The 23,320-nt window shown below is 39.3% G+C and overlaps 1 protein-coding gene across 6 annotated transcripts in view; it reads left to right on the top strand.

Annotated features, from left to right (window-relative positions):
* UNC5D (unc-5 netrin receptor D) overlaps window positions 1-23,320 on the top strand; it is a 155,884-nt gene that overhangs the window by 85,551 nt on the left and 47,013 nt on the right. For 5 of the 6 annotated variants that reach the window (XM_083812026.1, XM_083812025.1, XM_083812024.1 and 2 more), the window contains 2 exons: window positions 3,146-3,289; window positions 7,447-7,550. In XM_083812026.1, coding sequence (XP_083668152.1) covers window positions 3,146-3,289; window positions 7,447-7,550 — 248 coding nt within the window. Of the gene's footprint in view, window positions 1-3,145; window positions 3,290-5,811; window positions 5,942-7,446; window positions 7,551-23,320 lie in introns of those variants that run through there. The other variant, XM_083812028.1, reaches the window with a different exon arrangement.

The raw sequence follows: 23,320 nt of genomic DNA, 5'->3' as shown, positions 1-23,320 counted from the left end.
ATGCATCAATTTTGTGGATTGGGAACCAGGGAGACCTTTGCAAGGGCCTGGATTCCTACCTGTCCCCCTCTCAAACCTTGGACCCCCAGCCCCTCACAGTCATGTGCTGTTTGGTTGCCTGATTCAAAGCACGTTAAGCATTGCTTCAGAAAATGCAGGCTTATCTGTACTAATTAATGTGTCAGTGAAAGGAAGCGCTGGGCTGGAGAATATTCTACCTTAACAAACGTGAAGCAGCAGGTGCCTGTATTCAGTGATGACTGCTCAGAATTTTACAGTAGCAATGAGCCTAGAAATGGCTTTTGCTCGTACACGTGGTGATTTTTCTGTTTGGTATCAGGGAAGGTTGTGTTGCTTGCACCAGTAAGCTGTATAACAGGTAGTTCTCAACTCCTCATTTCCATTCACTGCATCCAAAAATTCCTGGAGTAGCTCAGAAATTGAGAGAGTTCGGAAGACAGACAGTGCATCGTAACCGGGTGGGGGAACGGTAGCACTGTCAGCAAGGTTGTGCTTAACGGCTGGTGACAGGGAGGATTTTCTTCCCCAGGAAGGTGCTACTTAGAGGTCATGGTGGGAATAAGCTGATGGCAGGGTGGGAGGTGAGCTAGATGTGCTCAGGTCCAGCAGGAGGCTGAGTAAACTTAGTAGGCCGCAGCACCTTCACAGGAGTGTACAGGGCAGCCGTGGGTGTGTGGGCGGCAGAGACCCACTGATACAGGGCACACGGGTGCACAGAAGTGCGTGTCAGGTAATTGAATGCCGGACAAGCGATTCCCGACTGAGACAGGCCGTTGTAGAAAGGTCAGTATTTGTCAGGGACTAATCATTTTTCATCCTTGTCAAAGAAGTCTTTAAGTAGATGGGTTGCAACCTTGTTGGACGTGGCTGCAAATTAGCTTGGAGTTGGAGGCTCTGGAGCTTGATGCTTTGTAGCTTGGACTGAGATGATCCAGGGATTGCACACAGCTTCATTTGTCAGAGCTTACACTATCAAGAAAGCGTGTGTCTGTCAGGGTCGTACAGCAAGGTGGGACATGAAATATTCAGCCAGTTGAGGCCTGCTGTGGTCCACGTCCCGTGCACCAGGACTCAGATGTTCTTTACCGGAACTTACTGTAGCTGCCGTTATCTTTAACCTCTAAAGATCGCTCTACAAAATGGTTGTTTATGGATGAGAATTCGAGGATTCATTGCTGTCAGAGCAGCCTGGATGTTTAAATTGGGATGGTGCACTTTCAGCATACATTTTACAGTCTGTGTCAGCAAGGAGAGGAGCTTCTGACAGACCTGCTGAGCTCTAGGTGTGAGGTTTCGTTCATAATGGCTTGTTTTCATCCTGACAGAAAACAAAAGGGATTTTTTGTAAACAATTTTGAAAAATGCATCAACATATTTTTTTAAAAAAAAGCACAAATAAAAACAACCAGGAAACCTCTGTTTGCTTATTACAGAGTGAATAAATATTTGAGTGACTAAAATGATTATTGAGTCAACTTAGGAAGCTGTCACAGGTTTGGCCATATCTTAAGGTGTTATTGTGAAATATGACAAGCCAAACAGGATAAATGAAAAGAAATAAAAATGTCCTTTGCTATTGCTGAAAATGTAGCAAAAATTTTGACTTGCTTTGTAGTATTTAAAGCTCGCCTGACCTTCCCCAGCCCTCTTCCCTGAGCATCCCCAGTGGGCCTCATCTCTCTTGTTTACCCAGGGAACAAGCTGACTTCCCGGTGCCTTTCAGAAGTGAAATACCCAGCTGTTAATGATGCCTGAGATTAAGTAGAAGCCAATTTTTATGGAGTGCAGGTTTAGAAATTTCTTGCTGCTTTATAAACTTCACAGGCATGAAATATTTTAAGATTGAGTTTTCATTCATTTCCAGTGAAGGGGAAATAAGTATCCTGGGACTGCACCAGAGGAGAAAAAGAAGAAAGTAGTAGGCATGAATTCTTTCAATTTTCAAATTAATGTTTTTCCGACTAGCGCTTTTAAATGATTCTTAATGCCTTTTAACCCTGATTTGGATTATATTTCCTCTCCCCAACACTGTCGTACAAAGGAGCTGCAGACATGGCAAATATCCCAAGCATGTAAAATAAAGTGTCAGGCTTACAAGACTTTGGTCTTTGTTGTCTTGTATTTACCTGCAAACTTTGACAGAAGCAAATGCTTCTGGTCTGAAGAGCAACACTGCTAAATTTCATCTGTGCTTAGGAGGTTATAAAAATGGTGACAGGCTAAGAAAAAGCACGGGGCTTTCCCCATCCTTACTCCCGGCTAGCCTTCATTATTCCATTAGATCCTTCTCTCAGTTCTCTAGGTGAAACTGATTTCCACCTTGGGAAAGAGATAGGCATTCATTTTAATAAACAAGCAAGTTTGCAGTAGAAAACCAACAGTGCACTGCAGATGAATTCAGCAAGGCTCTGCTTTAGGAAAGAAATGGTATAAAATAAGTCAGGTGCCTCTCTGAGGTTATAAATGCTTCTTTTTGTGAAAGCTGAAAAAAAAAAAAAGGCAAGGCTTCACTTTTGAAGCTGGATCCCTTGGTTCCTGTGGCAGAGTGGCAGAGGACCATCTCCATTTGTGAGATGTGCCGTTTATTTTCTCTCATCTTTTCTAACAACTTCCAGACTGTACTAGCTTGAGCTTAGCTTTCCCCATGCTGCACTTGTAGGACAAAGCTTTTCTCTCTTGTGTGAGGAAACGGCTGGAACTGAGGCTGGAATTCAGTGGGGCTTTTATTAGTTCCTGGCATGCAGGGGTAGTTCTGGGTGGGCCTACTGGGGTACTTGGGAAAGGTTTTCAAGGTCACTAAGAGTTAGGTGGAATACAATTTTATTGCATCTTATAAAAATCCAAATAAGCATTTGGGAGAAAACGGCACAAGATAAAAGGTTTCTGAAGTGTTACATTCTTGCAAAGACCACAGTGGGTGGGTAATTCTTTTAACCCAGTGCATTGTGACCTATTCAGCTTTTAGGATTTAATTAGCAGTCGTATGTCATTATCAAAGTAATTAGAGCTTTGCCTTGATTTAAAATGGAATTGTTTAATTAAAAGAAAAGGTTTGGCTAACCGTAGCTTTAAGCCCAAGTAAGATAGCCTGTATTGGCTAATTTTCTGTATCTTTCCCCTTCAGGCTTGAAAATTCGAGAGGTGTTCATCAACGTGACGAGACAGCAGGTGGAGGACTTCCATGGGCCAGAAGATTACTGGTGTCAGTGTGTTGCATGGAGCCACCTAGGGACCTCAAAGAGTAGGAAGGCATCTGTCCGCATAGCCTGTGAGTAAATGTTCTGCTATTCTAGGTTTTGTAAGGCATGGAAACATGCTGTTCTTTTAGGGTTAAATACGTATTGATATCACTGAGGCACTACTGTCTTTACAAGTGCTCACTTTGACATACCATAGAAAAGCATACCATTTTTTGTGTATTTTTTTCTTTTCTTTTTTTTCTTTTCAGAGATTTCTTTTATTTTAATGTGGATTGATTGATTTGCATTTACGCTCAGCAAGTCTGTTTCTCTCAGAGGTTCCGCCTGGATCGCATACTCACAGTTTTATAACAATGCAATATAATAAAAGAGGCTAATGCAAATTGAAAACTCCCTGAAAAGTGCCCTTTTGCTCCACATAGGCAAGACGGGTGTAAAACGTCTGGAAAACCATTTAACACTAATACGCTTTGTATAAAAAATGCAAAAATACACTAGAATATTTTGTAGCATGGTATTCTAAATTTAATTTTCAACATCAAAGCATGTTTTGGTTGTCAGGTATGATAAGATGTGGGGACAATGAGATGAAGGTAGGAAAAATTGGGTAATTCTAATCAGTGGAGGAAAAATGTTAAGCTTTAAATAAAAGCACTGTAGATTAATTAAGAGTTATGATGAGCAGGGGGAACAGTTACTTGGTTTAAACTCCTTTAGCACAAAAGACAAAATTTTTTAATATAACAGGGAGCAGAGGACAACTGTTTCCCCAGATGGAAAGTGTTCAGACTCAGTCTATCTCTGTTCTTCATATCTGAAGTACTATGCTGTAGTGTTATCACTCTCAATCAACGATTCATTATCTGAAAAAAAGATGGAATGGAAAATGCAATAAATGCCATCATAGTAAGAGGGACATCAAAGGACAGAACCCAAACACAATTGTTATTTTGAGACTGTGGAGATACTTGAAGACTCATCCAATTTTTACCCTGCAATTAGATCTGCTGCATTGTTCTAACAGAATCAGAGCCTGAAAGCATCCTTTTGCAGCACTGCTGCTAGCAGGAAATTACTTTCCCCCAGTCTGTTGTGAACCCTTTTTCCTTTAAATCACCACTTCAGGTCTTTATAGACCTAGTCCCAGGAAATGATGGCAACACGCTGCAAAAAGATGGGAGAAATGCTTCTTGGGAGGGAATGGGAACGCAGGGGGAGGTCTCGGTGAGTCAGGAGGCTCAAGCAAGAAACTCTGATTGCTAAATTTATCAGATAGAGTTCTAGCAATTTGTGATAAATCTTTTTCCCTTTTTCCTATCAGGATAACTTAAACATTTGAAGTAAGTAATAGGACAATGTACCAACTCCTTGATTTTATAAATGACAGATTTTTTTAGTTGGCTGATTTAGTTTGAATGTGTAAATATGTGTAAACTCGGGTTTTTTATTTTACTGCATTAACTGTCATAACATTGAATGATCTGATAATTCCTCGGTATTGCTGAGCTGCAAAGGACTATTATTCTGAATTGAATTTTTATTGACTTTTCTCTGCACTGTGATTTCCCAGCCCCATAACGTGGCAATATGAGTAAAAATCAGAATGAGGCAAAGCAGGAGGAGCCATGTGTTGGGACTTTCAAACCCATTGCTGTGATACCAGTTCTTCTACAAGCTACATTCCCAGCTGCCACCCATAAATGCAGATATCACATTAGCCTAGCAGGCACTCCAGAGAGTGCTCTTCATTTCTGCTCTATGTAATGTCATACTGACTGGGGCTGAGTGTTGCATCCGAGCACCGTGTTCCTCTGCTGGCCATTTGCTCTGCTGCTTTTCCTTGCAGCCATGTTTTTTGTTCTTGAGTGTGAAGATGTAGGCACTTTTTAGTACTCCAGACAGAGCAAATGAATAGCTGCCAGTAGATGTCTGTAACAACTCCCCTCCATGAGTTTCCAGAGCTCACCCTTTCATGGACCTGTGCCACCCCATCTGTGGTGAACAACACAGCTACTTAATTTGGTGCACGGATTTCTGACCTAGAGAATGCCCTGTAGAGGGCTAGAGATGAGAATGTGCAGATCTAATTTGTGATAGCATACGGAACTTGTAACCATTTCAGAGATTTTTCACAGCACCTGTCACTGCGATGTGTAGTGTCGACTTCTTTCCTTTTTTCTTTCTTTTTTTTTTTTTGAACGTATAGCCTTGAGGTTCTAAATTGTGAGTTGAGTCCAAAGCATTACAGCACTTTATATTTCTCAGAAAAAGCAGGTAAGTATGTCTTTCTGGTAGTGCGGAATGCAGAGAAAGCGAGAAGATGGATCAGACTCCATTTTTCATCCTAATAAAGACATTTGTAGGCACAACTGCATCTGAAATGTTAATGAATGAGTTTTTAAGTAGCATACTGAAAAAAAGATTGGTTATCTGTGTGAAAAAATCATCATTAACAAAGAATCATAAAAAGGAGAATACATGCACTACATGAATCTTTTCTCTAGTGACTGGCTGGCTTGCTAAAATAAGTCTTAATGTATTTTATAAAATATATTAAAGTGTAACTGATTCAGAGCCTCTGCTGTTTAAGGGGCTGTATTTCATGAAGTGTAAGCAATGGAGAAAATTAAATCAGTAAATCCACACTGTGGAATTTGAGACACTGTTTGAAGAAAATGAGTATGTCTAATGGAAACATCCTAACTCTCAAAGCACATGTTGTAAGTAATATTCCTTCTGTTATGCTTCCCTTTCACTACAAGCAAAACTGTACATAATCACGGGCATACCTGGGTCAGGTCAATGTCATTAGGTACAGGTTTTCTTGATGTCTGTTGTGATTTACCCAGACACTTGCACACAGAAGTCCTGTGGTCACATCAGTGTGACTCAGACAATAGGCCTGTTTTCTTATCCTTAATTATTGGCTTGGCCATGGTATCGGGGTAATTCAGTTTCTGAACTGAAGCAGTCTTGTCGGCGGCTGGTTTGGAATGTGTCCAGAGCATGCATCTGACTCTGGGAAATTGGCATGCAGAGATGGTAGCGTTTGCTGGCCCTGTGAACCTTCTCTCACCTTACTTTGCTGATAATGCAGCCATGGGGCTGGTTGTTCTCATCTAAATGTATAGGTTCTGCTTTGCTAGTGTTTTTCCTTAAAGAAAAGAAAATCTGGGTTTCTCCACGGGGAGAAAGTTTGGAAAAAATGTTTTTCAGGGTTTTTTGTTGAAGTGTTGAATGTAATACCTCACTAGCTTTCTCTGTCGTTTCCCAACCTCCCATAAAGCAAAATGCTCTGATACTGGTCTTGTGCCTGGATTCTAGGCCAGAGGTGGGAGTCATTTAGGCACGTAGACCTCCACTTTGCTTATTATGTCCTCACCTTTGCAGTCCTTGCTCTGCTTATGAAAATAATACTAGGAGTTGTTCACATGCAATTTGGTTTAAGGAGGACCAAACCAATAAATATTATAGTATCTACTAAATGTCTGTCCCCACCATAAGATAGAAAAATTGAGTTCAATCTAGGCATGGGCAGGGGTCCCGCATGATTTTTATCATCAAAATGGAAAGTAAATCAATATTCCTGGATAACGTCATGCTGGAATATTGCCTAGGGTACATGTTCTAAAGCAAATCTGTTGGAATCCTAGGCAAACCTCAAGTTCGTGTGCACTCTTTTTTCGTTTATGCTAGATTGCACAGCCTCCCTCCAGCAATCAGATCTTTTTTTTTTTTCTTTGGATACTTGGTACTGGATAAATCGATCTAATTCTTTTCCCATCCTTCCCTCCAGTTTGCAGTATGCAGGCAATCTAAACAAACGTACAGGTTAGAACATTTTATAAAATACCCTGGCACTGATCTAAGGTAGCATGCACTAAGAAAATAATTCACCCAGCCTCAGATTCGTTCTGTTGGTGCAAACAACACCCTCCAACAGTACCTGTAGTCACCCACTTTCTTAAAGATGGAGAAAAGGAAACTCAGCTATAGATGTAGTATCTCTCTACCTCTCTTCCTCTGCAGAAGGATTGTCAGTTGTCCATTGCTTTACACACATCGTTAAGAATATGCAAGGCAGTGTAGTTACTTCTGTAGCCTACACAGTATTGTTTGGGGAAGAATGGCTTTTGGAATACCTGTATCTCAGCATTTGAACTCCATTTACCCAGGTAAAGTTGCACTGAAGGTATAATGAATTATTGCATTAAACTCTCTGCAGATTTACGGAAAAACTTTGAGCAAGACCCGCAAGGGAAGGAGGTTCCTATCGAAGGGATGATCGTTCTCCACTGCCGGCCACCTGAGGGAGTCCCCGCAGCTGAGGTGAGGCTTTCTGTGTCTTACTGGTGCCTCCTGGGCTGGTGGGAAATGGGGAGAGAAGCAAAAAGGGCTCAGGTACCATGTGGTTTTCATGGCTTAATATTGGTTACAGTGTAAGTAAACACTTTACAGAGTAAGTAAAAAATACTTCATGTTTTTGTTACTCATTCAAAAAATACAGTGTTTAAAGGTGAGCAAAAAGTTTTCAAATGAAAAGCTATTTAAATTCCGTGTGTTTTCTTTGAGACCCAAAGACACAAATTATGACCTATTGAGTAAATAGGTACATTTCTAACTAACGTGGTTTGCTGAATTGATTGCGTGCATTTGGCTGGTTTTTAACTTCTGCATAGTTAAATAGCCAAGCAGTGCTATCCTTGTTGGAATTCAACCACTTGGGAATTATTGGGAATTGGGGAGATAATTTTAGAATTACCTGCTTTACAGTCAACAATCAAATAAAATCTCTTTTATGAAAGTTAAGAATTGCATTGAATGAAAAACTGACATTTTAATTGTTTTCTACAGATAAAAATTGTAGAGTTCTCAGTAAACCCTGATTTACTGATGTTGATTGTAAAATTGTTATTGCTGCTAATAAAGCCGGTAAATCTTAACAGGTCATATCTGTTGTGGACAGTAAAATTTCACATAAAGGCTCAGCATGCAAGGCTAATTCTATGCTCATCAAGGTAAACAGTCTACTGGAAATAATTCAGTGGCTTTAGAAAGTGGGTATCAGACTCAAATAAATAATGATTATAATCTGTGGCAGTAAGCTTGAGGTTATAAACTCTTCTGGTATGTTCAAGTTAAGGAAGACCTGACCTCTTAAATAAGTGGATGAGAAATAACTGAGATAGCGCGTTAAGTGTTGCTCAATAATTGTTATGTCTGTGCATGTGGGTACCAAGATGTGTAGAACATTGCAAAACCTAGGGCTGGCAACAAATCAATGTCTTTTAAGCAAGAATTTATTTCTTTAGAGTTTGGATAAAGCCCTAGATTAAAACGTAAGGCTTGAAAGTAATGATAGGTGAAGCTTGTGCTTGTTTCATTAGATGCAAAATAGATGCTAATTGTGGCATTCTTTTTTTGGTTGTTTTGTTTTTTTAATCTGTACTCTGCATGGACCTGGAAATGCAAACCGAAACCAGAATGGATAGGAGATTCATGCCCCATTTGTGTCACCAATATCTGTCTGAATCCCTTAGAGAAGATTCTGATTATTCTATTCCATCAAGTGCAGAAGTGCAGGAACATTATTTTCCCAAAGAGCACACATTTCCTATGCTTGCCGTAGTCACAAGTTAATCTAGCGATTTATTTCTGACAATGGCTATGAATGAATGATGTAGTCAGACCTCTAATCACGCAATGCAGTTCAATAAGAGGCAGCTCCTTTACAACTGGAATGAAATTCAAGTTCAGCTCAATTATTTATGTGAGCCTGCCCCATTATCAACAATATAAATCTTCATCTCTGGAATTGTTTTTCTGCAGCTTAAAGGTGTTGAAGACTTGTTAAACCTAGGGACAGAAATATTAAAAGTAAATGTTCTTTATACAGATCTCCTACACCATAGCTTAATCCTAAAAATCCTAAGTCATTAGTCCTATAAGAAATGGAAAGCGGGGGCGTTGGTGGTGACAGCTGACAGTTTCCTAGGAAGCACTGGGAAGGAGACCTGTTCTTTCCCACTACTCCTGTCTGCATTGCTAGTCATTCCTCAAATATTTTTACCTCAGTGACTTTAACCATAACTGATATTTCCTTTTTTAAAACTGAGTTAGTGGATCTCAGCATAGTTCTTAGTGGGCAGAGGTACTTGGTACTGCCTGCATTCCCCAGCCCTATTTATGCCATTATGTGCCATCAGTGGCAACCCCTTACTGTGCTTTTGTGCAAGAAAAAGTGTTTGAGCAGCAGCGTTAGGGGTCCACATCTGAGAATTCCTAAGATGTCATAACAGTCAGCATCTCTGCCAATGGTGCCTCTTAGTGCTAGTCTTTGTTTTTCTTTATTTTGGGGGTGAGATGTCAGGGATGACTGGGTGATCATACAGTGATCAAGACCAAGTTCCACGTTTAGTTTTAATGGGAGAAATTTCCATTTCTGTTCCAAAATGAATAAGGCTTCAATAGCTCGTCATCAGTAGCAATGAAAATATCTGGATTAAATTTGCTTATTTGTATTAATTTCTGCACACAGCATATATAAAAGCAGTTAGGAGAATATGGATTAAAGGTTTGGATCCATAGTTTTAAAGTATCCAAACTGTATATGGCTTAAAATTTGACTCATATAAATTAATTTACAAATAATGGAAGCTAATGTACCATTGTCAATGCTCTGCATGCTCACAGAGTTCACTTTTAGTAAATAGTCTTTAAGCTGAATAACATATTAGTGAAAGCAAACAATCAAGGAGGATTACAAATAAAGAACTGCGGTATTCTAATTCAGTGTTAATTTTATACAGGCATGAATCAAGAGCACCAAATCCTGCTGAGGCAAGCGCTGATTTTAATGCTGCTTTGAAATGCGCTGTACTGTCTTGACTCATTTAGCAGCAAATTTTAGTAGCTTGTGTCAGCTGGGTCTTAAGTAAGAGACATAGAAGAAGCATCTCTCTAAATCTGCATCTTCTTTCCAAGAATTTGATTACGGTCTTCATAGACCCAAAGTCGATCTCTTGTGCATGAAATGCTATTAAACGTGCCTGACTTTTACTTCTAATAAATCCTCATGTGGCAGCAGCAGCTAAGAGAATTGAGTACCTGAGGTATTGTTTTACCCTTTCAAATAGTTCAGATAGCATTAGCAAAGTACTGAACCATTTTTTATTCTGCAGCAGTAAGAACGGGCAGGATAGGCACCTGCCTCTAAATGTGGCAGTATCCCATCCACAAACCGTGCTCTGTGGAGCTCCGCTGATCTGCTCCTAGCGTGCTGCCTTTCAGCTTGTGTGCAGGGCCAGGATTGAGCTGCCTTCAACCACCCTGTGTTCCACCCTGTATTCCTGCCTCTGCTGCCTTTTTCAGGTTTCTCATCTCCAAAGTTTGCTCCTGCAAAGAGAGGAACGTAAGAAAATTCTGCAGATCTTTGCTTTGGGAGGTTGCTGAGTGTGGGGAACATTCTGTGTGCATTGCCACAGCAGTGAGAGAATAAGAAAACGCAAATCCTGACACTAGTCATATTGTAAAAGGGTTTTAAATCTTCTTCTTGTGCATTTGCATGGCAAGCAAAACAGAGCTGGTGAGCAGCTGTGCTTGCAGGCATCAGCACCCAACCCAAATAAATTCATTTTTTTTTATGAGTTAAACATCAAAACAAAAAAGAAAATCCGTCATTTTAAGTAGAGCATCTGATAATCCCCTGCTGCGGCAAATGTTGATTTAAATATAACAGAATCTCTGCTGGCACGGGCTTGATGGGACCAGAGCCATTTCCTTCACAATTGATGCGGAGTTGGCCTAGAGAAGAGACAGTTCTGGCTTCCAATCCCCACAACAGATTCTCCCCATAGATATGTTTATTAATTGTGTGCAATAGGGGCTTCATTTAGCTCAGAGTGTATGCAGTAAGGCAGTTGTGGTATAGTACAGGAGCTGGATAAACTCTCTGATGAATCCATGTCTGCTGGTGGTTTTTGTTAGGCTGCCGGGTGGGTACCTTGGGCTCAGATCTCCAGGCCTGATTCTCGTCTTGCTGAGACTGTTTCGCTCCACAGATATGAGAGGAACTATTTTGGTTTTCATTGGAATGATGAAAATCAGAGGGAAGGGAGGCTGAGTTCTCCTCTCTGAAAATGTGGAGTTTGAATATTGAGTTTGCCAGAGTGACAACTTCAGTCAGCCTTGCTGCTGTTGACTGTCTGCATCTCTTTACAAGGCCAGCCTCGTTCATTATATGTGACTTGTTAATTTGGGAACATTTGTGGGGAAAAAATCATCAGTAATCCAGGGAAGAAGGGCTTCTCTATATTAAAAAGACATTTTTAAGAATGGTGTATTTGATGCTGCCATTAATACACAATGTGTTTCTTTAAGCTGCATTAACTGCCGGTCTGACTGACCGGTAGTCTTCCTTCTGCTTCCTCCTCCCTTCACGCACAAATTTCTGCTGTTAGAAAGCTTTACTGCAGCTTACCAGCCAGATCCTGGGCATGGTGCAGAGCAGCTTATCCTAGCCGAGATACGTGTCTGTTCAGTCACTGCGGCACCTTGGGTAAGTGCATGGCTCCCTGCCAGGCTCCGTGAGCTCAGAGCCCATCGGTTTGTCCCTAAAATATAAAAGATACATTCACAGACTCTTCTCCTAGAGTCAGCCCCATGTATGACCCGCCTCTGCAGCTATTAAAAATGCATCGTTATTACAGTAACGTGCTCATCATACTTGTGTATGTTTTATGTTTTGTCTGGAGCACAGTGCTTTACTCTCTGTATGTGTGGTTTTGCACTTACTGTTGTGAACGTTAATTTTACTACTTTGCACTATTCTTAGGAACACCCAGCAGTTATTCATGCTGCACTCCCTTGTCTCACACCAAGGAAGTATTGCACTGGTTTCAGATGATTTTTAGAGCGTGTCCTTAGCTTACAGCTTCACATAAAATACTCTCTGCATTCAGGTGTAGCAAAGACTCAAGTCCTGTGTGTAGCTTGGAAGTGGCTACCGTTCAGCCTTGGAAATGTGAAACAAAGACTAACTAGAGCAAATGAGGTGTAGCTTAGGTTAAAAATGCAAGCGGAAGGTTTAAGTGGAAAACTGAAGTTACAATAGGCCTCAAATTTGGTTGCAAAAGCAACAGAAAAACCAGGAGGGGTTTGCCCTGGCCATGTTGTGTCAGTTCAAAGTAAGTCTGTGGGGTGCGTTGCTCAGTTTGTCTGCTGACCAGTTCCTTCTGAATTCCTGAGTGTGACTGTATCTGTTACCAGGTAATGCTGCTTCCCCACCCTGAGCCCAACTAACTTCAAAGTCAGTAGATTTGACGTGCAGGGCTGACAAAGTGTGAACTTTGGGCATTTTCACACTCATGCCCACTCTGCTTGCCACTCTGATAATTGTAAACTCACAAGAAAGCAATAAATTAATGGGTGTGCAGGAAGGCACTAATTGCAAGGTGATGTTGGCAAAACAGATGCTTCAAGTGTGAACAGCAACAGAACTGGCATTAAGATGCCTCCTTACCCCTGAGACAATTGAAATGAATGCAAGAAATGGAGAAATTATACATGAGATGCAATGACAGTAGAGTTCAGGTATTCCAGAGATAGTCTGCAATGTCTAGGAAGATTGACAGCCTCAACATGCTGGGTTTTGGAAAAGAAGGAATCATTTAGCACTTGTCAGCCAGCAGCCTCTAAATAACTTAGCTAGGATATTGTTTTCAAAGAAAGAGGGAGAAAGGAATGAAGCAGAAGAGAGGAAAACCTAATATTAAAAGAAGGGAAAGCCCATTTTAAAAGAGAGAAGGTGTTATGTAGTGCCTAATGGAGTTCATTCATCTATCCTGATTTTTCATTTCTTTTCCCCCTTCCCCAAGTTCTCAAGTATTTTCTCTTCATTCATCTCAATCCTGGAAAAAGGTTTATCAGGAGACAGTTCTGCAGTCCATCTTGGGATCTCTCAAATAGCAATATGCTGAAAGCCAGAGCCATACGTGTGGTTCTGTCAACAAGTGGTGCACACTGATTTTGCTTTCTGTTCATGTAATTCCAGTGGTTTTTAAGCAGTGCTCCGTTTTATAGAGTACAGCATATAATAAGGCCTTTTGTTTCCTCTCCTATACATCTTCTCAAGTGAATTTCCTGACATATTCTTTCCCTATCTGCTCAGCTAACCTTTACTTTTAGTCTTTTTTAGATAGATCCTTTTGCTGCATTTGACATGGTTGCTGCTCTTTCTGTATATTGAGTGTTAGCATTTTCAGTCTCTTCTTCATTCTGTTCAATACTTTCTCCTCCTTCTCAGCTTAAATAATTCTTCTTGAAAGCGTATACTCTGAGGTCTTTTTCCTTTTGTTCCCCTTCAGCATACAGCTGGCCCCTTGGGGGCTAAAACAACATTCGACAGGTTCAGTATGCAGGACTAGGAAGGTAAAGTGGGATTTTGCACTTGATGTCACAGTCCAGTAATGCAACTTTGAGATGTTGCCACATTCCTTAAGAGAAAATCTGTAACCCTTTGCATGCGTATTCACAAATATAAAGGAGTCAAATACATCTGAGGCCCTAAACCCCATTGTTCTGTTTTTACAAACCTGAGCTTTAAATCGATACACAAAGTGCAAAGCAACAGGGGTGCAAGCTGCAAGTTTCTTTAATGGGTATTAACCCCTCCTCCTCAAGAAATTCATTGTTGTACTGCTATTTTCTCCGTATTACAGTCATGCTATTAACATGATATAGTGCTGATCATACCTATTACCTTGACTGTATTAAAGCAACTTTGGTAAGATTTCATATCCATAAAGCTGGCAGGTTGGTAACCCTAGTCATGCCTTAGTGTTTTCTTGTTCTCTTGCCAAAGGATATTTTTCTTTTTACTAATTTTAAGAACATACTGAGCACTAGAGTCAGAGCCTCTCAGTGATGTGTTCATTTACTTGAAAAGTGAAACAATGAAGAACGTGGACAACTTGATTCTGTCCTTTTGTGCAGTTCTGCACCAGTTTGGGTGCAGCGTCTGGAATCAATCTAATAGATCCTGGTGGTTTGCAACAGTCAGCAAACAGAATAAATTATAGCATCCTCCCTAGTTCATTGACGGTAATTCCTTCAAACTGTCTGGTTCTTGATAGTCATGACGTTGCACTCTGTGACTGTTGCCAACCCAGTCTTGAACTGTAGCCTGGAAAGGACTTGGTCAGTATGCGTTTGGTTAAGTGTAGGCTTATCTCTGTTCTGTATGTTTTATGCTATTAGTGCTTCAGAGAGTTAAAAAAAAAAAAAAATTCACAATTATTTTGGATATGGGAGCAAAAAAAGTGCTTTCTTTTTTAGCTAGTAAATTTTTAGACAACTGGTTTTAAAATCCTTTTGGTATTTTGGACAGGTGTTGTGATACATTGGGAGCACACTAGTAATGAATCTTCCGTCGGTGACAGAAGGGCCCTACATTTCTCAGGCTGTCGTAGGTTGTTCCTGTTTAATTCAGTGAGCTTGCTAATCAGGTGGTTCTTTATGTTTCTTTAATTGGATAGCAAACTTTCATATTCTGTATTGAAATTAACCATCAGGAGTTTCCATTGTGTCCTTGAGACCTGTGCTTGATGTGAATTTAGTATGACTGAATTTGAAGATGGGCATAAAACTGATCCTCCTGTTCGCGCTCAAGTGCAACACCTTTTGGAAGCTGCCCTTGAAGTACACGCAGTTGGCCTGTGGTGGATTTAATAAATTCTATCATCTTTTGTAGTTACTGCAGATTTATACTGTTTCTTAGAAATGTCAGGCCTTTTGTATCGAAGAGACATATAAACCGTGATATTAGAGATTACTGTTTCTAACCCTCAGGCTTTCAAATAAATAAAAACAAAACTAAAAACCTTTAGCTTACTGGATTCTGCTCACCTTTGCTAAAGCAGTGCTACAGTGCTGCTGCTGCCAAGTTTGAGACCTGCAGCTTTGTGCTGAAAATGGTATTAGCTCAGGGGAGCCAAGTCCCAGCTAGAAATACCTGATGGGGAACGCTATATTGAAGTAAATCTGAGCAGAAGTTGACCTTAAGATTTATTCTAAATCTCTTTTATTATAAATAAATACTTCCTGAGACTAAATCTCTGAATAGCTCATAATTTGAGCATTAGTAGCAACTTGCAGATCTTTCTACATCTACTGTCTGAATAGACTTTTTTGTAATAAAAGGGCAGCTGTTGTACCAAGCCATTATTGATGAGTGTAAACTTGTCTTGAGAGCTCTACAGAGGTTTGTGGAATACTCTAAAATATCTTGATCATTTATACCTATATCTATATATTCAAGGTTTAAATGTGCTGCATCCAGCTACTTTTTCAAATGTTTAACACAGATTTTGACACCTTAATGGACTGCTGTAGATGTTTCAGTGAATATCTGCATGAGTTCTGATGGTTTATTTACCGCTATAGCTTTTAATGAAAATGTAAAATAATTTCTCTTCTGGGCAGTACGTATCCCGTTGCAAACACATCAACAAAATATGAAACTCACATAAAATTCAAAAGCAGCAAGTATTCTAAAAGCAGCGAGAGTCATTACTGCCTACTTTGCATAGGCTCGTGTATTTATGGGACTTGCACACATACTGTAAAATGTAATATGGCAGGATAATGGTATTGTAGTAAAACACTGGCAAAAAAGGCTGGTGAATTATAGTCTTCAATGAATCTTGTTTCTAGTTATATAGAACAGAGTATGATTGCTAAATGTGAACGGCATGCATTTTATAGAGTTTGTTATAGATCTCGAGTCTTGTGTCTGAAATATCAATATTTGCTTTACTTTTAAGGTACATTAGTTACAAATACAATAAGTGTGTTTCATTTTACATCAGATCTGTTTCACTTTGAAGACTGAGCTCGGTGTGTGCAATATGTCTCAAGGATTATTTATCTAAAACCAAGCTCTTCTTAAAAACTGGTTTTACTTAAGCAACTACTGCAGCCAACTTTCTTACAATTTCCCATAATTTTAGGATTGTAAGAAATTTAGTGGTTAACTTAGACATGACAAAATTACACGATTGCATTTAGAACATTGAAATAAATTCCTTTTTCTTTGGAATTATGAAGGAATTATGCAAATTCTTAATTCTTGGTGCTAGTTATGACAAGCAGGTTTCAACATTTCAGCCCTTCTGACTGTTTCTCAGCAGTTGGTTAGTTGCACGTATGCCTAGGGTTTAGCATCCTACAAATTACCCTTACTACATTTCCAGAGTCAGGCCACATCATGTGAATCCTTGAGCAGATCATCATTTTTAGACTCAGTTGTCTAAGACTGTCTTTGGGGAGACAAGGTTCTGTTAACTACAGAACCACTCGCAAAGTGAAGAGCAATTACTCATTTAGCTGGGGAAAATAGACATTTCTCCCAGGAATGCACATCGTTACTGCTTTTATTCTTTGTCTGCTACTCCTCCAAGAATCCAAAGAAACTTAGATTCTTTTATTAGACACTATCCAACACTGTACACGTGGTGAAAAAGTGCCACAGATTAAAGCAGCAGTTACTATGCAAATAAAACCGAATGGCTGCTTCTGTGGGCAAAGCAGTTCTGAACCCACTTAGAACGTAAAATTCTATTGAAGATTCTCTACCTTCCCTTTAACGTCCTTTTATCAGTTCTCAACATACCCTACCAAATGAGACAGAGCAACCTCTAAACGTTGATTCTGTTTTACTGAAACCATGCAGCAGCTTACCCATAATTGCTCAGTTTAATTATTCTAGTAATGTCTGCACCAATTTTATTTGCTCTGCGTTTTAAAATTCTCTGTTGCACGCAAACACACACAGACAAAATGCGCCCTGTTCAGTTGAGGCTTTTAGCTGCTTCATCCTTTTCATTTTTCATGCTTTCACATCCAATAGAGATTGAAAAACGTGCAGTTATTGTGGATAATACACGACATGCTGGTCTGGACTGATTGTGTTCAGGACATCACAATCTTATACAATAATATGTAGGCCCACTTTATTCTATAAAACATCTGCTCAATTAAAGCCTTTTGTTTAAGCCTTTGACTGTGTTTCGCACAAGCCTGAACAACACAAAAACAGAATCAAGATTTTGTTTATTTTATATGCTGTTTCATCTTTGGTCAAGTCTGGTATTCATTCCTCGCCCTTCATCATCCCACCTCTTTGAGAGAAAGGCTTCCATGTTATCCTTCTGGTGTTTTTTTTCTTGTGGATTTTTTTTCCATGAAGCACTTCATCTTCAATGCCCTGAACATATTTTTTTATTATTATTATTCTTAAACCTAGATCATGGATTAGGTATTATAACAGCAATTGTAATACACAGAGTACAGAGCCTGGAGTCATACTCTGTAGAGGTTCAAACAAAGAACAGGTTTCAAAGCAAAAAAGGCTTCTGATTATCAGTGCTTGTAAGAACCACTTTAATGCTATTGCTCAATATGCTAAAATAAAAAGCCTTAGATTTCAGTTATTCTGTATAAGTGGGGAATAAAAAAAGACCATGGTTTTGCATAGAACTGGTAGCCTTTTAAATATATTACAGAGATACAAGTCTTTTTTGTTAGCTGTATAAATTTCGAGGCAACACAGCCAGCTATATACATTGGGTTATCTGGTTGTGCAGCCTGAGTTAGTGGTGAGTGTGCATTTTTCTTTTATGCTTTGTTATGATCCCGTTTTTAAAGATTTTGCTGCTAAGCTATTTAACATTGTAATGGGTGTTATTTTGGATACTCCTTCTTGAACATTGCAAGCTCTTGAAATTTTACAGGGAACTCACACTGTCAATTCAGTACTTTTTTTTTCTAATGTTTGTCCTGTCCTTGTCTCTAATGTTTGTCCTTGTTTCCACTCCAGACAGCTGACTAGCAAACAAACACCCCTCTTAAAGCATACCTGAATGAGCAAACAAGGTCAGCCAGGTGTGCTGCGTGAGTCACACACAGCTGGCTTCCGAGTCCCTGCATATAAAAAAAGTGTTTTAAGACTTTGACTGTGTTGTATTGTTTTAAACGCTAGTGTTAACAAAGTGACATGGGCAAATAAAATAACGCTTTTGAGTATTTGAGCCCCAAGAGGAATTTCTAACTGGCTTCTTGCAGGGAGAACCTGAGCATTTTTTGTGTATTCAGTGTTGTTGCTCATCACAGAAGGCCTGCCAGTCTCCAAAGGCTCTCACAGCTGTCCAAAATGAGTGTATGTACTGGATTTCATGCGAGCAAGTGAATTGTGCACTGTGTTTTCCTCCAGGAGAAAACATGGTGGTTTTTTCCACATCTGAGGTTTGTCTTGTTCTAAGTATCTCAGCCCACCCAGGAGCTGCAGGCGGGGGTCAAGAAATAGAAATGCTGAAGCAAAAGACTTCTGAACAGGATTGCTAAAATGTAGGGGAAAATAGTGAGAGAACTTCCTAGTTCCTCCGAATAGATGATTCCTTTTTATAAAGACACTGCTTTGGGCTTTTCTGTTTACCTACACCGGTTTGCAGTGGTGTGTGTTTTTCTGGTACTATTTCCAGAACATCCTCAGTTTGAATGCTTGAAGATGAAAAGATAAGTTACAAGACTTTATCATTATGTCAGAATTATAAATGATAAAATTGTGTGAAAGAGTCCTATACAAGGATTAGGAAACTTTAGTGCATATTTTGACAGAACAGCACAGTCGGAGGCTTTATCGGTGCCGGTCACTGTTCAGCCAGCAGAAGGAACGATGCTGCGGTTATTTGCTAGGCAGCGCGTGTGCCTAGGGGTCTGGTTTGTTTTCTGTCCCTGATGCCCACAGGTTACATCTTCAGCATGTTTGGCAATCTTCTCCTGATACTTACGCCTTTATAGTATGACAAACCTGATGTATTTCTGAGTCCGTGAGGAGCATATAGCACTTCTACACAACACTTTCATGTGCAGCTGCTTTTATTCCCCTTCCAGTGGGATTCAAACTTCTGAACTTGAATGCTGAAAGCAAAGGTCTGTGAGCAGAAGGATCAAATCTGTTTGGTAGAAGGCTACATTACCCCCTGACTGGCAGTTTATTTGCCTCACGTAGACAGGAATTACGTAAGACCTCTTCAAAGCTCCAAAGAAAACGTGTTTTAGTGTTGTTGGGTTTCTTTTTCCTTTCCTTTTTCCTTTCCTTTCCTGCCAAATTCATTCAAAATGTCAGGAATTCACGGTACAATTTGAGTTGAGGCAAAATAAATAAATGTAGGAAGTAAGAGCCTGCTAGGGCTCGGTTCTAGGCTGGGTACAGGTTCTGGAAGAGCATTGCTGCTCACCAGGACAAAATTCAGTTTTGGTACAACTTGTGTGAAATAAAACAGACTGCATTAGCCATTTTTGATCCTCTTACGTTAGGGCCCATTTTGGTAAATTGCACTCAAAGTCATAACAGGAGCAGCTGGTTTACTGTCAATTGTGACTAGTGCTCTAATCAAGAAGGGGGAGGCGAGAAGGGAACAGGCGAGATGTCTGTGGAGTCAAGTGTTTCCATTTCTACTACAGTTCACTGCGGATTCAAATATCATCTGCTAGAAAGTGAGTATCTTGTGCTGAACTGTTGCTACCCATGTGTTCACAGTGTTTTTTTCTTAGTCTGCTAACTGCCTTTGATGCTGTTCTTGCTCTTCCTTTCTATTTCTGTGACTTCTGTACAACTAGGTTTTAGTTTTACATCTAAGCTTCTCCATGTCTCCCTCTCAAAATAAGGAATCCCCAAACATGTTGATGACTTCTAAGCTGTCTTCTTCCACAAGCAAGGGAGATGTGTACATGCCCTTATGTTCAGGATTTTTTGCATTTTTTTTTAGGATTTTCCCATTCCTGTCGAATCATAGTCTAATTGAGTATTTCCAAACCATTCTATTTCCTGAATCTTCTCACTAGCGCACACTGAATCACACGGAATGTAGTCATAACGCAATCATATTTTTTTTCCTTTCTCTATGTATAGGCACATTTATATATGTATGTGTGTAGTTACAATGCAGTGGGACTAACCTTGATGTATGTCCCAATGAGACCGAAGGAAAGCAGAACAACCTAATGATTATATGATGTTCTGTGCTGCTGTAGTCATTGGGAGCTCCACTCAGCAACACAAACAGAAGCTGCTAAGATAAAAGTCTACCCTCGTATAGATGGATTCCTTCCCCTTTTCCCCAGAAAGGGATATTTTACATAGCTTTTTTAAAAAAATAATTATGCTCTTTCTTTATGCTCTTAAAAAAATATTATGCTCTTTCAGAGGTGAAAAGATTGTTGTTAAGTTGAAACAATCAACCTATCCAGCCAGGTACGAGAAAACACCCCCTGGTAGCTACATAAATCGGGATGTTTTACAGCTTCAGAGTAGCAGCCACATTTGTTATTGCACTTTGTATTTGCATTTCTTTATACATCATGCCTTTTATGTTTGAGGTAGTAAGGGTTCTCTATTCAGATTCTGTTGATGCAATATACTTGTGCTGATTATTTTATAATCTGGAATAAATGTCATTGAGGTACCATGAAACTGAAATGCTGAAACATCACAGGTTTAGGGAATGTTTTGCCTCTCTGAACATAAATCTGTACATTTTTAAATTGCAAACAATGTTCCAAGAGAAAGCAGTGAGTTATTCCTGTTGCAAATCTGCTCAACTGCATTTAGTGACACAGCGTAAGTGTTGCATATTTGTGAACTAAAAACGGTATTTCTTCAAATGTAGAGACAGATTTTAAATACTTTTTTTTCCTGTGTGTAGAGAAGGATGATTCACTAGTGGATAAAATGGATGTTTCTGTTAGTAAGATCTCACAGTTTCATTCTTGAAATTATCATATCTGAATACTTACAAAGAAGAACAACATTACGTATTCGTGATTCACTGTAACTCTTGAGAACAGTAAAATTATAGCCTTGTTTGCTGTAATGTACAGAAGTACAGAAGTTGCTGTGGTAATCAAGATAAGGAGACCACACAGCCAATCAAAGGGAAGTAATTTATTGTGTGTAGTCTTGGAACATTTATTCTGATACTACAGAATGCTAGAGCAAACGCTCTTGTTTCTGAACCGCGGATGCAGGCTGGTCGGTCACTGGAATAAATTTACTTGTTAACGAGCTCAAGGTATTGGTAGAGAAATTATCAAAAATACTGCTTTTTTTTTTTTTAACACATCAAAGTAAAACAAATGGAAATGAAGTAATCTGTAGTCATCTCAAATGAGACTATGGGAGAGGTAACAATTTAGTAATTGACTAATAGTGAATGTGCAGAGCTGAAGTTAGCCTCCTTCAGGATAAATTGCGAAGGGAGAAGCTGTCTGGCATAAGTAGTTAGATTCAGACATAAATAACTGAAGTTTTAAGAGTTTCCCCGAGTTTAATGGTCAGTGAGTATTACCTACCTGCAAGATGGGAATATGAATATCCACCAAAAGCATGTGAGCGCTGTCAGCATTTACACTGAGGGGGAGGCAACTCCAGTCACATCTCTGAGTGTAGTTAAAGACGGTCACTGCTTCGTCTGCATTGCTCGGGTTTTACTGTTAAGTTGAATTCATTGATAACAGATGAAAACACGTTTTTGTCTCCAAATCCATTCAGTTTTTAATCCATGACAATGCGATCTGGCTAAGGGCAATGATTCTTCACTACCTTCCTTCGTTTGTGTTTTTGTAAATGTGGGAAGAGTTGAGAAGGGAGTGCTAACTAAGCAGAGCGTCTTGTGCTCTGCAAAACCCTGATGAAGGCACAAACAGCAGAGCAGAGAAATGGTGAGCAAAAAGTAGATTGTAATATTTCCCACTTAGGAATGCTGCCATTTGATAATATTTCTGCATAGTTAAAATTTTGTCATACGTTCTTGGTTTTGCTATGTTTAAATTTTGCACATTTAAAAATACGACAAAAAACTAAGTTGCTGGAGCGAATAATTTTGTGAAGGGTTAGTACTAAATTATTTCCTTGTAAGTGACATAGTGAATGCATTTTTTGTGTGTTGATTCTGAAAGCTCTTCCCTGAATCATATAAAAATTATGATCTATAAAATCAAACTGTCGGTTCTGGTTTAGTTTGACTCACTTTCCATTTTTATTTATTTATTTGTTCATTTCATTTTAAGATTAATAGGCTTAGTAGTTCCTAATATTGATTTGATACTGTAATTTCAGTCTCATCAGTGATAGTTTTCACTTAAATTTAGACCCGTTTTGCTCAGAGATGCAATTAATCTCAGGTACGATTCTGGAAAGCAAGTAACAGAGACTACAGTTCCAGTCAGGCTCGTATTCACACTTCCTAGTAGTATGCTATCTGAGCAATACTGCTGCCATTTGGTTTGTAAAGACTGGGACCTTTATTCTAAATTTTCTTGAGAAAAATAATCTGAAGCAAGGGTAGGGATACTACTGTGTTGTGTTTTTTTAATTACATGCAGTGATACTTGATCAAAAGCAGATAAAAGTGCAAGAGAAGAGATCTCTCTATTTGTACCCTTTGTTTTCAATTACTATAAGCTTTCTGTGATGATTTTCTTATCTCCAAGAACTTGGTATAAATGTGATACTGCCTATTGGGATGCTGTGTTAGCAAAACACTGTAAACAACATTTCCAATAATCTTATCTAAAAATGTTTTTTCAGTGTCAACTGCAGATACTATTACTTTCCAAATGTCTGTGCACTGAAAAACAAAACGTCACTGGTGGCACCAGAGTGTTAGCGCTTCGTTTCTTTCTGACCATCATGTTTCACAATACTGAGAAACACACACTTTCTATAGAATAATTTTAAAACAAGATCTGTGAATTACTATATATCCTTAGATTGTGTGTCATGTAGAAAAGAAAAGTTTGGGCATTATTAATGCCGATTCATTCATAATTTTTGCACGGTGGTTAAAACAAGAATGGCATTCCAATTCATGCTAGGATTTATTCCTCCAAGAATAAGAAATAAATGTATTGGGGGACCTGATTATATTTTTTACCCATCAGACAACATACCATTAGCAATGGTACATTTAGCAAATGTATCTTTCTAACAGGGTTTTAAAATAGCATGTCTGAGTCAACCTATTGCTCACCTTCCTCTTCAG

The sequence above is a fragment of the Anser anser genome (assembly GCF_964211835.1).
Source record: "Anser anser genome assembly, chromosome: 26".
Taxonomy (NCBI): domain Eukaryota; kingdom Metazoa; phylum Chordata; class Aves; order Anseriformes; family Anatidae; genus Anser; species Anser anser.
Note: the sequence above shows the minus strand (reverse complement) of the source record. Positions and strands in the feature narration are given on the sequence as shown.